This window comes from Saimiri boliviensis, chromosome 4 (genome assembly GCF_048565385.1).
Source record: "Saimiri boliviensis isolate mSaiBol1 chromosome 4, mSaiBol1.pri, whole genome shotgun sequence".
NCBI classification, from domain to species: Eukaryota; Metazoa; Chordata; class Mammalia; order Primates; family Cebidae; genus Saimiri; species Saimiri boliviensis.
This window is the reverse complement of record NC_133452.1, coordinates 12,599,683-12,614,929: the sequence shown is the minus strand read 5'-3', so window position 1 is coordinate 12,614,929 and position 15,247 is coordinate 12,599,683. Positions and strand designations below refer to the sequence as shown.

The following is a 15,247-nucleotide window of genomic DNA, read 5'->3' as shown; positions in this document are numbered from 1 at the left end:
AGGGCTTCGTGACCAAGATCCTTGTCCACTTCCGAGTCTTGAGCAGAGCTGAGCTTTGCAATGCCTTCTTCTCCAGCTTCCCCTCTCTGTTTCGTCTTGAGGTCCTGGAACAGCATCTTCTGATGAGGTGGGCCATCTAGCATTGCTTTCCATGCTAGATGCTCTCATTCCACGATTTGGCGTCACATTCCCCAATGCGCATAATGTTATTTAATGTGGTGACAGTGGACTGACTGTGGTCCCTGCAGATCCCATCCTTCACTTAGGCCCAGGCATCTGACCGCATCAAGGAGCCATGGCAAGAACCGCCCAGACTCCAGAATACCCGGATCAGAGGCCAAATGTCAGACGCTGCTTCCGAGGCTGGCCTCGTGTAGAGTTTAGTCTGTCCCAGTGGCACCTCTCCCTGACTCACAACAACCCCTGCTTCACGTCAGCTTGTCAGACTGACAACAGTAAAGAGATTGAATTAAGAATTGGACCCTGTTTGTCCGTTGGCAGTTCAGATGCCCTCTGGAAAAGCACAAGATGATTCTGTTGCAGCTGCTGAAATCCCTTCAATCGTCTTCAGAAACTTGCCTGCAAGTCCATTTCCATAGCTCATTCACTTGGGAATAGATTACCTCCGAAACACAGACAATTGGTTTCTTGCCCTTTGAAAGTGGGTGTGCAGTCCTCGGCATTTGGTGCTGGCTGAAAGTCCTTGAGTCATTTAACCCAAGTGGGAAAGGCCAGCTGTCGTGAAGATCATTCTAAACTGGTGTCTTCTTCTATTATATAATTCCGGGGGGGAGGGTATCTCATAGACTCATGAACTGTGTTTACAGCTCAGAGGACATGTGTATATTTATACAAGCTCTGTGTGTCTTAGGCTGATTATACAAGCCGGACTAATTTTCATTCTTCCGCCAGCGTCTTCCTGTGAGAGCAGAGGGCTTGGGCTGTTGTGCTAGGGAGTGGGGGTTCAACTGTCCGTAAGAGAGAACTGCAGAACTCCCCAAACATAAATCTTTCACAGCGATAAAAAGGGATGAGTTTTTTAGTGGAAATCAGTTTCTCTCCTCCAAATAAGCTTTTGGCCTCTTAGAGAATGCAGACTGCTTACTGTTGATTCCTGACCTTGTATTTCATCTCTTCCCCTTCTCCCCGGCCTGTCCATCCTGTTGGTAGCTGTCCGTACCTGGCGGTGAAAATCACCCCTGCCATCCCTGCAGTCGCTGGCATCCTGTTCTTCTTTGTGATGGGGACCCTGCTCCGCACCAGCTTCAGCGACCCTGGAGTCCTCCCACGGGCCACGCCTGATGAAGCCGCTGACCTGGAAAGGCAAATAGGTAACACTGAAGGTCTGCCCTGGCCTCTGGTCACTTCCCTCCTGAGGCCCAGCCACAGTGGGGAGGGCAGGCCGAGGGCCATGCAGGAGGGGCTGACACTGGGAAGGAAGGAGGCTGGAAGTCAGAATTCCTTAGTTCACTAGCGGGGCAGGATGACCTGCAGAGGAGGTGGGACGTAAGGCGGGAGGGACGGGTGCCCTGAAGGCAGGACTGCTGGCCCAGGAGAGCAAAGCATCGCCTGTGAGCTGTGCTTCTGATGTTTCTTTGAAACCCAAGTGTTCACTTCACTTATGTTCTACTAAGCAGCATTCATCCCGAAAGATCTAGAGTTGTAGGTTGCTGCTCTTTTTCCCTTTTGCAGTCACTGGAGCATGACCATTTTCCATGATACAAATCTAGAAAAGTTACATCTTAGACTGCTTTCTTGTTTATCCAGCCTAGAATTGAGAATTTCCTTTATTTGGGTATAATAAACATGTATCTGTGATATGTATTGAGATAAATAGCTTTATTTTTGCTTAGATATTAAAACCCATACTAAAAGGTTTATTACAACCCATTTGGAAGATATTAAAACAGATCCTAATCCCTTATACAGCAAAGTTTTAAAGTTTCTTTTTTTTTAAATTAAAAAGAGAGCTTTTTTTTTTTTTTTTTTGCCCTTAAAAGTTTGTGATGGTGAATGTGCAGCTTTGATAAATTTCACAAGCACGGCAGAGGGGCTGTGATGACTTGGTGTGAACATACGTTTACACTTGGCAGAGATATTTCTCTCCCAGACTTCTTCCTATTCTATGGACTTTCCTTTGCAGCCTCCACGAAAGCTGGAGGGAGCTCCCTGTCTACAGTGTTAGAAGACAGAGCTGTGGATCTTGCTAAAAAGTGCCTATTCTGGTCCTCCCATTCCCCAAGCGCTAAAACACAGCTGTGCCCTTCTCTCGACATCTGCCTTCATCCTTCATCCCTGCTGCCTGGGAAGGGACCAGAGAAATGGGAGTGTGTGGAGTGTGTGGTGTCGTCTGCTAGACTGCAGCTGTCTTGGGTCCTGAGGTAGGAAAGAAGGAGAGGAAGAAGCAGCAGTGGACGGACAGTCTCTTTCTTAGCCCCTGATTGTGGGATTCCAAGACAGACATGCTAGTGCATAATTTTGAGACCCACATTCTATAGCAGTTTCATCGTTTGTCAGGCCCATCCATGGCCATCATTGTGTTTTTTCGCATCTAAGCCATCTTGTAAGGGAAACTTTATTATTACACCCATTTTACAAATAAGGAAATTAAGGCCCCCAAGAGGGGCTTAAATGGGTGAAGGTGGCAGAGCTGGAGCCTAGAACCCAGGTGTCCAGGTTTCGGAACATTTTCTTTCCAGCTTCTCACATCATTGGGGAGAGAGAGGGAAGTCAAGCTAGTGTCCTTCAAAACTGTGTGGTTTGTGCCCATATTACCTGAGCAAGTAACTTGATAATCTCAGCGCAAGGGCCCCGCTCCCATATGGGGCTGATGCAGTTTCCCACCGTGATCCCTGTTTCCAGTTTAGTGTGGGTGCATCTGCAAAATCAGCACGATTAGGAACAGGCTTTCTGCCTTTCTTACAAAGTGGGTAAGGCGGGGCGCAGTGGCTTACGCCTATGATCCCAGCACTTTGGGAGGCCGAGGCAGGAGGATCACTTGAGATCAGAAGTTTGAGACCAGCCTGGCCAACATGGCAAAACTCTGTCTCTACTAAAAATACAAGAATCGGCTGGGTGTGGTAGTGCAAGCTTGTAGTCTCAGCTACCTGGGAGGCTGAGGCAGGAGAATCGCTTGAACCCAGGAGGAGGAGGTTGCAGTGAGCCAAGATCATGCCACTGCACTCCAGCCTGGGCAAAAGAGCAAGACTCCGTCCCAAAAAAAAAAAAAAAAAAAAAAAAAAAACATTGAGATGCCACTTCATACCCACTAGGACGGCACTAATCAAAAATACTGGCAATGACAAATGCTGGTGAGAATGTGGAGAAATGTGGGAATATAAAATGGTACATCCGCTTTGGCAGTTTCTCAAAATTCTCCAAAAGCTAAACACAATTGCTATATGACACAGCAATTCCACTCCTAGGCATATATTCAAGAGATAAAAACATATGTCCTCACAAAGACTTGTATATGAATATTCACAGCTGCATGATACCTAACAACCCAGATGTCCATCGCAGGATGAATTGATGATCAATATGTGGTATATCCATACAGTGGGATTCCATGAAGCAATAAAAAGGAAGAAAAATGTTGATACAGGCTACCACATGGATGAACCTTAGAGACATTTGCTAAGGGAAAGAAGCCAGATACAAAAGACTACGTCCTATATGATTCCATTTGTATAAAATGTCCAAGAAAGGACAAATCTTCAGAGACAGGAGATTAGTGATTTCCTGGGGCTAGGAGGGTCGTGGTGCAGGTTGACTGCAGGTGACCTGAGCAATTGGGATTATGAACGTGGTGTAAAATTAGGTCGTGGTGATGGTTGCACAATGCAATAAATTCACTACAAGTCACTGAATTGCACACTTTCCACGGTGACTGCTGTGGTATATAAATTACATCTATAGAAAGATGTTTGAAAAAGGAAGAGGAGAGTGGGAAGGGAGAGAGGGAGAAGTTGGGGTGGGAGAAGAGGAAGGAGAGGCCTTTGGACCCACTCAGACACGGGTTTGAATCCCGGTTCACCATTTCTCTAATTGTGTGACTTAGATGAGCAGTGCGGTTACCTACACGCTCTCTCTCTGTGTTCTTATCTGTGAAACAGGCGTGATGGCATGGACCTTTGGGGTTCTTGTCAGGATTCATGATTACAGGAAAAGGGCCTGGCCCATTGTAGATGTGTACTACAGGGCCTTTTTTTGTTTTGTTTAATTCTTCTCTTTTCCCACCCGGTTTTCTCTCTGCCTTCTACAAATGGAGATTCTCATTAAAAGCTTCCTGAACTGTGACAGGAATAAATGGCAGCCCTGGTACAATGTCTTTGGGACTGCTGCCTGCCAGCTCAGCTGTACCTCCTCCGGGCTGAGAAAAGGGTGCAGGCACCCACAGGCTGGGGGCTTTTCCATCACTGATCTAATTCTTCATAAGGAGTCCTCCCGTATACTACGTGGCTTTGGAAAATAAGGTTGTTTCAATGAAATCTTAACTCATTTATGCTGTGTAATCTGGCTAAAGAAAGAAAAAGGAACAAATAGATTTGGAAACTTTCTATTGTTAGGGTTATACATTCTAATAATCCATTGTAGATCTCTTACTTATAGAAGCCCATAATGGCCTGTTGGAATCAGCCGTCTGAGTAATTTATTGAAGATTTGCCAAGGATTTAAACAGCTTCCCCCTGTCTTCAAACTTCTGAGAGGAGTAGGTGGGGAGGAGGGCTCTGGGCTTCAGAGTCTGTTTCAAGGCTCTTGAAATGCCTTACGCTTCTTTCTGCTGAAAGAATGTTCCTGATGACTTAGGTTGCAGCTAAAAAGACATCAAAGAATAGCAGCAGGGGGCCAGGGTAGCTGGGGTCACTGGAGGCTTGCTTGGAAACTTCAGTTTCAGAAACTCAGGTTTTACAGCTCACCCAAGGATGATCTGATCCAAGCAACTGATTTGGGGCTAGAACAAAATGACAAGTACTGTACTAGAAATCACAGGATCAAAGCATTTAATTTCGATTAGGGGTAGACTTTTCCAGGGATCAAAATAGGGGAAAGGATTTCACATTCCCACAGGCGTGCTCTCTTCCCACCCTCTACAGTCCTGACCCGATCGATGCTGAGACTCAGGTAGTACAGAGGGCACGAGGAGCTGAAATGGGAACTGGGAGGATTTGGCTCCCCAAGCAAGGCTAGTGATGTAGAAGGCATCTCCTCCAAGCCACAGTAACCCGGATGCCATAGACATGACGGACTTCGCTTGGTAAGGGTGGAACCAGATCAAAAGAAACTGGCGGACTTTTAAAATTTCACTTCTGGCCGGGCACAGTGGCTCACACCTGTAATCCCAGCACTTTGGGAGGCCGAGGCAGGAGGATCATGAGATCAGGAGATCCAGACCATCCTGGCCAACATGGTGAAACCCCATCTCTACTAAAAAAAAAAATACCAAAAGTTAGCCAGGCATGGTGGCACACACCTGTAGTCCCAGCTACTCAGGAGGCTGAGGCAGGGGAATTGCTTGAACCCAGGAGGTGGAGGTTACAGTAAGCAAAGATTGCACCACTGCACTCCAGCCTGGCAACAGAGCAAGACTGTCTAAAAAAAAAAAAAAAAATCACTGCATTGTGGCAGAATCTGAAGACTGATTGTCTCCACTCTGTACGTGTTGCTGACGGTGTAGAATGCCACTCCACAGTCAGAGTGGATGCGCCCGTGTGGGGTGTGTGTGTGTGTGTGTGTGTGCATGCATGCGTTTCTTCTCCCCTCTCCTTCCTCCTCCACTCCCTCCCTTTCCTTCTTCCTGTCTTTGGTCAAATTCTCATCATCCATAAATTTTCCTATAGTACATAGAACCAATCGCCAGTACTAAGAGTAAAACTTATCTTTTGTTATTTCCTAAATTAATCCTTGAAACAGTCTCTGGAGGAGGTGATTTTTAGAAACCATAGCACAACAACTTCCTGACCCTACGAAAGACTAGACTTGTCATGAACACACTTCCACCCCATCCTAGATAGAGCATCTCCTGGGAAGACTTCCACCACCACGGGAAGTTTTGATTCACTCATTTGATTTGCTGGGCTTCCTCCCCACCCCAAGATATCTTAATTCTGTGTTTAAGAGTAGAAACATTGGCTGGGCACAGTGGCACATGCCTTTAATCCCTGCACTCAGAGGCCGAGGTGGGCAGATCACCTGAGGTCAGGAGTTCGAGACCAGCCTGGCCAACATGGTGAAACCCCATCTCTACTAAAAATACAAAAATTAGCTGGGTGTGGTGGCAGATGCCTGTAATCTCAGCTACTTGGGAGGCTGAGACAGGAGAATCTCTTGAACCCAGGAGGCGGAGGTTGCAGTGAGCTGAGATCATGCCATTGTTCTCCAGCCTGGGCAACAAAGAGTGAAACTCTGTCTCAAAAAAAAAAAAAAAAAAAAAAGCAGAAACGTTTTAATTGAAATTTTAACGACACTAATGGATTTTTGTTGGAGAAAATGCTTTCTCAGGAAAAGACTTTTTAAGTTAATTTAAGACCATAATTTTCCCTATTGCACAAGTTATTTTTCATTTACATTTCTATTTTACTAAAATTCTTTTTATTGGAGTAATTTCTTCTCTGCATAAAATTTGTAACTAAGATTTTTCACTGATCAGTATTATGAATGATGCCATTATGAATTTTTTTAATAGACCTATTATTTATACTAAAATCATTTTTTCTGTGATTTTGTTTTTTTTTTTTTTTCCATATGCAATTTTGGGGAATTTCTTTGTTTGGGGTTTTTTTTTAGGTAGTATTAATTTCATTTTATGTTGTCAATATTCACCATCAAATTGCTTTAAATGTGATGATTTCATTGGTTTTTACCTAAGGAGTAGTCTATTGGCTGCAATTGATCTGTGATTGAATCTCGACTCACTGTGTGGTCACTGTGTGCTGTATACTAGTTGTCCATGCTGTTGCATACACACCCCTCCCCCCAAAAAAGTTGGCAGGCTCAAAATAGCAGACATTACGGGTGGCTAAGTTGATTGCTTTTTGCCAATTTTCTTTTCAGAAGCTGACATTTTCTGGCCAGGTGCGGTGGCTCACACCTATAGTCCCAGCACTTTGGGAGGCCGAGGCGGGTGGATCACGAGGTCAAGAGATAGAGACCATCCTGGCCAACATGGTGAAACCCCGTCTCTACTAAAAATACAAAAATTAGCTGGGCATGGTGGCATGCGCCTGTAGTCCCAGCTACTTGGGAGGCTGAGGCAGGAGAATTGCTTGAACCTGGGAGGCAGAGTTTGCAGTAAGCCGAGATCCCGCCACTGCATTCCAACCTGGCACCTGGTGACAGAGCGAGACTCTGTCTCAAAAAAAAGAAAAAAAATTAGCTGGGTGTGGTGGCAGGCGCCTGTGATCTCACCTAGTCAGGAGGCTGAAAGAGGAGAATCACCTGAACCGGGGAGGTGGAGGCTGCAGTGAGCCAAGACTGTGCCACTGTGCTCCAGCCTGAGCAATAGAGTAAGACTCCATCTCAAAAAAAAAAAAAAAAAAAGGTGACGTTTTCTATTTCCCCCAACTCGTATTTGCGTCTTTCTACTTATCTTCAATGTCATCACAATTCACCCTTTGTGTAATTTTTATTTGCAGTGGCCCTTTCAGCCTCCCATGCACTCTGACAAGGCCACAGAGCTCCATGCAGAATGGATTGCACCTGCCAGTGTGGGCATCCTCACTGCCTCTCCCATCCTCCCTCCCTGCTGCTTTCTGCCCTGTTCTAGGCGGTCACTGTGATGCCACTTCAGTGGCCTTTGGACTTTCTCCTCCACCACCAGCTTTAAGCACTTACCTGTGCCCAAGAAATGAAATAGTCCCTGTGCTTTTCCCATTTGTCTGTGTGATTGGTCTGCTGGGCCCTGATGAACAGGCCAGAAATGTTCATGGCTGTTGATGATGAAGCATCTCTCCCTGTGCGGGATGCAGCCACACTATGGCATTTGCCCACCATCCGTATCCTGTTATACCTGTGATGATGCCCGTGCTTGGGAGGAAAAGGGTTTGCCAGAGGTCACTTAGCCAGAGCTGGGAGTCCAACGCCCATCCATCTGATATCACACCCTGTGCTCTTACCCACCCCACGGTCCTGCCCAGCTCCTGCTGCCTTGGGGACCAGCCCCTGGCTCCCTGGAGGAGTGACACATCCGCTTCCCATGGACCACATCCCTCTCCCCATCGCAGCCTTGAACTTCCAAATAGAAAGCCGTGCCCAGCATGCTGCAGCTCACAGGCCTGGTTCTCAAATCCTGGGCTCAAGTGGGTGGAGAAGGAGGAACTTCAGGGAATTTCCAGACAATCTAACTTCCTTCTTGGAGCTTCTTGAAGATACAGAGGCCTTTTTCCAGTGGGACTCTCGCTGATGTCTAGATGTTCTGTGATGTCTGAGGCTAGGGAGAGTCGGGGAGTCCCACCGTGTCTGACTTACCTTCTGGAAGAGATAAAGGCTTCTGAAGAAAAGGACATCCTAGAAAAAAGCATAGATTCCTTGTCTGGGGAAAGTGCTAGAACCATCTAGAGTGCACGGATGCCCAGAAGTGGGGCAGCGAGGCTTCTTCACAAGTGCAGGGTGTCAGCTGAGGATGTCAAGATCCTGATGTCCCTTTAAACAGAAACCCCAGCCTGGGAGCGCTGGAAACCAGATGTCACAACTCAAAATTATGGTATTTGGGCAAATACCACAAGATTTTGAAGGGTCTAGTTCTAAGGGAAGGAAGGGTCCAGAGATGTTGTTTTTCCACAGGATTTGGAAGGATATGTGGTTTTCATCCAGGACATTCAAGGAAGCCTGTGTTATTTATTCTTCCTATGGAAATCCACACTTGTGGGAATGTACCATGTGTTGGAATTGAAGCTAGTTTCTGATGCAAACATATTTCCTTGATTTTGAAGTTGGCAACATTACTATACACTGATTGGTGTGGGGACTTACAATGACAGCTCTAGAAAACCTGTATCTCCTCTCTCTTGGTGGGCCATCCGTCACAGAATTGTCTTCTTGGTCCTCTGGAGAGCTTTGTGGGTGGAAAGTGGCATTTTCCTCCTTACAGGAAGTGAAATTGAGAGCAGGAGGTTATTTAACTTGATGAGATCACACTTTTGTGCTCAGCCTGCACTGAGCCTAGGAATCTGAATTCCTGAGTTCACACAGGCATTCCAGAGAGACCACAACATCACATAGGCACTCTAGAGGGGCCGCAACGTCACGCAGGCGCTCCAGAGAAACCACAATGTCATACAGCCATTCTAGAGACTGCAGCTTTTCCATCCTGAATGTTCTTCTTTGCATAGTGCGTGTACCTATGTAGAGATGTGAAATCTCTTCTGGAGAATTGATGAACTCCTCCCTAATGCCAGGATATCCTTTCAGGTAAGGGGAAGTCTCTCTTTCTCTTACTGCACCAATGTCACTTCAGAGTTTGTGTTAAGCCGGCAGGATGATGATGGCATACATGTTGACCTGCTCTGCTAAAAACCAGAATGTACTGTGATTAGAATCAGCTCTTCTATATAGGGCCATGGAAGGGGAAGGGTGATGGCATAACCAGGATGAGGAGAAGATCACCCTGAGGGCAGGAAAGACAGAGGTTGCTGTGGAGTAGGGGAGTAAAGGACCAAGCGGCATGAAAGGATGGAAAACTTGGGACCACGTGCATGGTTCAAGAATATGATCAAAGCAAGGAGCGAGTGGTCTGGAGCATGTTAATGAAAATTCCAGGCCCACACTTAGCCAAGGGTATCAAGAAAGCTGGTGATGCATGGGTCTGTCATCCCCCACGACAGCTTTCCATGTCCCCTCCCTTCTTCCTGGGGTGAGGCCGCTGCTGGGCTCTGAGTTCATGGGGCAGTCCAGCTTAAAGGGACCTCAGCGGTCATGGAGGTCATCCTGGACAAATCCCTTGGTTTACAGATGGGTAAACTGAGGTTCAGAGGCGGGTACAACTCCACCCACTGACATAGAGCCGATCAGTGACAGGCCTGGGACCCTGACATGGGGTCTGGTTCTGTATAGCTCTCCTTTGTCTTTTTGGCTTCTGAGATGGAATCTCTAAATCCTTGCTACTCAAGTGAGGTCCGTGGAAGGGCAACATCAGCATCACGCCGGAGCTTATAGAAATGCAGGCCTGTGGGCCCTCACTCACCTGATGAATCAGACTCTGCCTTTCAACAAGACCACAAGTGAGTCACCTGAAGGTGAGAGGCACAGCGCTGGGGCCTTTCCGCATCCCACCTAGTGACCTTACTCTACAGCACAGCCTCCGCTTCCTCTCCACGGAAACTCCCAGGACTGGCATAGTTTCAAGAGTTTGGCTAATAACTACAAATTCCTCTACTCTGAGCATTCCATTTAATCACTTCCCTCCCTGCAGTGCCTGTGAGATATGTGGCATCTTATTCCTTACTGTTACTAATTTAAAATAACCATATCAACTTACTGTGTGACTCTGAGAAATGTGTGGACTTCTCGGGGCCTTAATTTCAGTGTCTGTAAAATAGGCCCACTGAGTGCAAACAGCCATTGCAGCATTATCGTTCTAGGATTCTAGAGACAAGTCCCTCTTTCTCCTTTGCTTGGTTGTGAAAATCTGGGAACCTAAATACTTTAGAAGATTATTTTGATAGTTCCACTCCTTAAACAGAAGAAATGACGTCTTCTGATAATCTTAAAACGCAAGGCTCCATATACACCCACGTAAATTCAACAAGCAAACTGTAGGAACCACAAAATAAGTAAGATATTTCAATGACTCACTGGAATATTACTATCATTAGTACCTTAACTGGTGTACTTGGGAGGATAAAGCAAGATGATGGAACAGTAGCTCTTTCGAGTGAGGGAGTGAGTCAGTCACTAGAGGGAAGCCGGAGATAAAACCCTTCGTCCAGAGTCGGCAGGGCGGCCGGCACGTGGGGCAGAATGATCTCTGGAGCAGCCCTCTGCGGTGGATGCGCTGGGCGTGAGGAGGAGAGGAGGCCAGGCGGGCTTCTCAGGAGAAAAATCCCCTGGAGGACGTTAATCAGGGGAGTGGGCAGGCTCTTTGTGTTCGGGACGTGGGAGGCATTTTTATTCCAAGGGCAGAGGTAGCATGAAAGGCAGCTCAGGAACAAAATGAAACAAAGGACTCACTGAGGACAGAGGGAGTGGACCAAGGCAAGGAGGTGTGGCGGGAGCTGGCTGGGAGGAGACCGACCGGGGAAGGCTGAGCAGGTGCAGCCGCATGGAAAAGAGTCCCAGCCACGCTGACCCGAGAGAGGACTTGGAGAGCAGGGGCTGCCGTCCCAGAAGCCAGGCCTCCCCTGCAGAGCCTCTCAGGGAGAGGCCCCGGGAGCCTTCCACACTCTGCCTCCTAAGAAACATCTGCAAGGTTTTGGTGGCTGGAGTCGAGACTTGGAATCTGATCTAACCTAGAGCCATCTGCTAAATAACACGCTCAGAGTGCCCCTGATCATCCCTCACACCTCACTGTTAAAATTATTCAGACATTTGTTAAAACACGAAGGCAGACTTTATTCAGGGAGACCATGCAAGGTCACAGGGACCAATGTGGAGGCGGGGGGTTGCAGTAGGGAAGAGGCCTTGAGCTCCGCTTCAAATACAAGGAACAGTGGGAATTTACAGCCAAGGAACAGGGTTGGGGGCACTGGATGGAAGCCTACGAAAAGGGAGCCTCAGGGGTGAAGGGTCTTCTGGCTAAACCAACCTAACCGGATTCTACTGCAGGCAGGCCAGGGTGGTCAGAGATTCCCTGGGGGACGGATGGTAGGGGATGAGGAACCCCACCAAGTAGTGAAGGTGATCTGATATTGAGAGTGAGCGTTCTGGCTAACCTGACTCAGCAGGATTCTTGCTAACATTAGGCATTGCAGAAACAGACACAGAAGCCCCCATGTCAGGGTCTCGCTGGGAAGAGCCCTCAGAGATGCCAGACTAGAGTTTGGCAAGAATGGGATCTTTCTTGCTCATCGTGGGGGCCCTCATGTCATCCACGTGTTCTCATACTCTGTGAACGTAGGACTTTGTCAAGGTATCCTCTTTGGGGTCCACATGCATGTCTGTGATATCACTGAGACTGTGCTTAATAATCACCCTCAGAACTCCTGTCATGATCAAACCAACTCCCCCTTTGCCCTCCCGGTGACCTTTCTCACTTCTTTACTTTAGACCTGTATGCTGTGGCGGGGGGCAGCTGGCAGCCCGCTCTGGGGGAGCTGCGTCTCCCTTCCCTCTGTGTCCTGGATAACTTACATGTAAGGATGGGAGCTACATTAACTGTTTGTTTTGTGTTTCTGGAGATAAGTTCTGAGATTAAGAATCATTGCCTACAGACATGAGACAATGTATGGCTACTGTGTAATTGAAAGTCTGACATGGGGACAGCACTCAGAGGCTAGGGGTACTTTAGAGAGAGGACAGGGAAGGCAGATAGAGGTGCCTCCGGGAGGACAGTGGCATTGTCCCATGAGGGCTCTTCCGACCTCCATGTTTGGTGAGGAAGAAATTCTCCACCATCTTTATCTCCAAATTTACCTTCCAAGCCTCCTGAAGGAAAAGCTTGGCTGACACAGATGGACAGAAGTGAACATTTATTTGGAAACTGTAGATAACACTTTCTAGAAGGAAGCAGAAGTCCAAGCAGATGAATGCCGTGTGACATACCATCACAATTTGGAGTGTACACTTAAAAAAAAAAATCTCTTTATTTTCCTTTAAGGAGGGAAACTTGAAGTCCAAGTGTCCTTGAGTGGATGGGTTAGTTGTTCTTTACATTCAGTAGAAATCCACAGAATAGAAGCGGGTTAAAATCTTCTCTGCCTTTAACAATTGCAACTCTAGCACCCTTGGTGTGGTGATGAGTGGCACCTGCACTAGGAATGGAAGGCAAGCTGCAGGTGAGACCACACGTGTTCCGGTAGTGACATTTCAAAAGTAAAAAAGGAACAGGTGAAATTAATTTTAATAGTATACTTCACTTAAGCCAGAATATCCAAAATATTATTTTGATATATATTTGGTATAAAAAAAAAGTACTAATGGAATATTTTACATTCTTTTTTCACACTGATAGTACGTTTCAGTTCAGCTCCTGGCCGTGCTTGAGGAGCTCTGTAGGATAGACACACAGGACTAGGAGCTCCCACACTGGACCACACAGATTTAGAGGACAAGGAATTGGGCGTAAAGACTTAACTGAAATCTCTCAGATGTATCCATCTTATTTATTTTATTTTCAATCATTTGAAAGAATTCTAAGGCCAGCAGAGTAGCTCATGCCTGTAACCCCAGCACTTTGGAAGTCCAAGGTAGGCAGATCACAAGGTTAGAAGTTCGAGACCAGCCTGGCCAATATGGTAAAACCCCATCTCTACTAAAAATACAAAAATTACCTGGGTGTGGTGGCGCACGCCATAGTCCCAGCTACTCTGGAGGCTGAGGCAGGAGAACTGCTTGAACCTGGGAGGTGGAGGTTGCAGTGAGCCAAGATCATGCCACTGCATTCCAGCCTGGGTGAGAGAGTGAAAAAAAAAAAAAAAAAAGAATTCTAAGCTTTTTGAGGCAGCGAGTAAAACACATGGGCATTTGGGACAAGGCTATTCCTCTCTGATCATCACTGTGATGGTGTGATACTCTGCAGAGAGAGATCTATCAGGAATCACACAGGAATGCCTATGGCTCTCATCAGCTTGCCTCAGCTGTTGACTTTGGGCAGGCTCAGTTACAGGCTGACTCACCTGTGCTCTGTATAAGCCCCCATCCAAGTTATGGGTGCCTGCACACCTGTGCATCAATCCTGCCATCCAAGGTGGGAGTGGAGCTATGGTCTTCTCTCTCCTCTATTCAGGTCTCGTGTTTTTAGAAGAGACCTTGGACAGACCTGGCGATGGTTGCCAGGGGTTCTCTCCTAGGGCCCCTCTCTTTTCCAGCTGTCCCTTAAGGACTCAATGTGGATTTTACATCATTTGGATGCACCTTCCTCAATGCCACTTCCAATCTAGGAAAGAAAAGGCATGTTTCTCTTGGATGCAGATGATGAGGCTTTGCTATCATATACAATACTACATTTGTGAATGCCAGCAAAAAGCTCATGTTTCTAGAAAGGAGCACAGACTCAGAGCTGGTCTCCAGTGGTTTGTCTGCGTGATCGCTGCTGGTGAGGCTGTGACCCCCCAGGCCCTCCTTGAAGCGGCACATCTGTCCTGTAGCTGAATAAACTTTCGGTTGGTGACTACAAAGAGAATTCCCCATTTTTCTTTCAAAGAGCACAGACTTGTCAAATCTTTATGTGACTATTTCTTATTGTAGGATGACACGTCCCAGACATGTAATGAAATATGTTCCTGGATAGCTGTGTACTTAGAAAATTAATCATTATCAGTTAATCCGTCTTAGGCATGGCATTGTCTTAGGTGCTACAGAGGAATCAAAAGAATTCCAGCTGCAGGGCTAGCACGCACAACAGCAGCCCCTGAGAGCTTCTTTTTAAACAGAGGAGCATCAACAAGGACAGATGATCATAATGCAGGGTTTATGGCCATGCCCTGTGGCCAGATAATTCCTTATTATGGGTCCCCACCCCCAACCCTGTGTATTGCAGGGTATTTAGCAGCATCCCTGCCTCTACCCACTAGAACTGTGACAAAAAAATCATCTCCCCACATTGTCAGATGTCCCCTGGGGCACAAAACCGCCCCCAGCTGAGAACCAGTGCTGTAATGTGAACTGAATTTGTGAGGACTGAAGGGACGGTGTGCCTAGGAGAGGATCAGGAGGGATTAATCGAGGGAGGCCTCTGCAGGAGAGAGATGCACCCTGGCTGGGTTCACAAGACACAAAGGCTGTGAATTGCCAGAGGAGAGGGTACTGGGATGGGGGGGCGGGGTGGCAGAGACCAGGAGAAGGGAGGCGTTATTTCAGAAACTAGTGACTGAACAGGAAAATATGGGGATCCCAACTAGATGTCTTCAGCTGGCAAGCCTGGTGTACATGGAGTAATTAGTGGATTTGGTTTGTGTCATGGTGGGTCATAGCTACACAAGGCAGGGGTCAGCAAGCAAGAAAGCAGAGCTGACAGAGAGAACAGGGGTGGGGAGGTGGAGGGTGGGAGGGGGGATGGCCTGCGCCCTGCAGCACCCACTGTCCCCAGACCCCATGTGCATGTGTCCCACATGCTCATCAGTCCTCTCGGCAGCCCTCTGAGCCAGGGGCTACT

The 15,247-nt window shown here is 47.2% G+C and overlaps 1 protein-coding gene across 11 annotated transcripts in view; it reads left to right on the top strand.

Moving 5' to 3' along the window:
• The window catches only part of ZDHHC14 (zDHHC palmitoyltransferase 14), a 307,986-nt gene that overhangs the window by 161,389 nt on the left and 131,350 nt on the right, over positions 1–15,247 (top strand). For 8 of the 11 annotated variants that reach the window (XR_012517145.1, XM_074397212.1, XM_074397211.1 and 5 more), the window contains exon 2: positions 1,171–1,343. Coding sequence is in view for 10 of the 11 variants with exons in the window: in XM_074397212.1 (XP_074253313.1) it covers positions 1,171–1,343 (173 nt within the window). In the remaining variant the exon portion in view is untranslated. The remainder of the gene's footprint in view (positions 1–1,170; positions 1,344–15,247) is intronic. The other 3 variants (XM_074397213.1, XM_074397210.1, XM_074397206.1) reach the window with 1 other exon arrangement.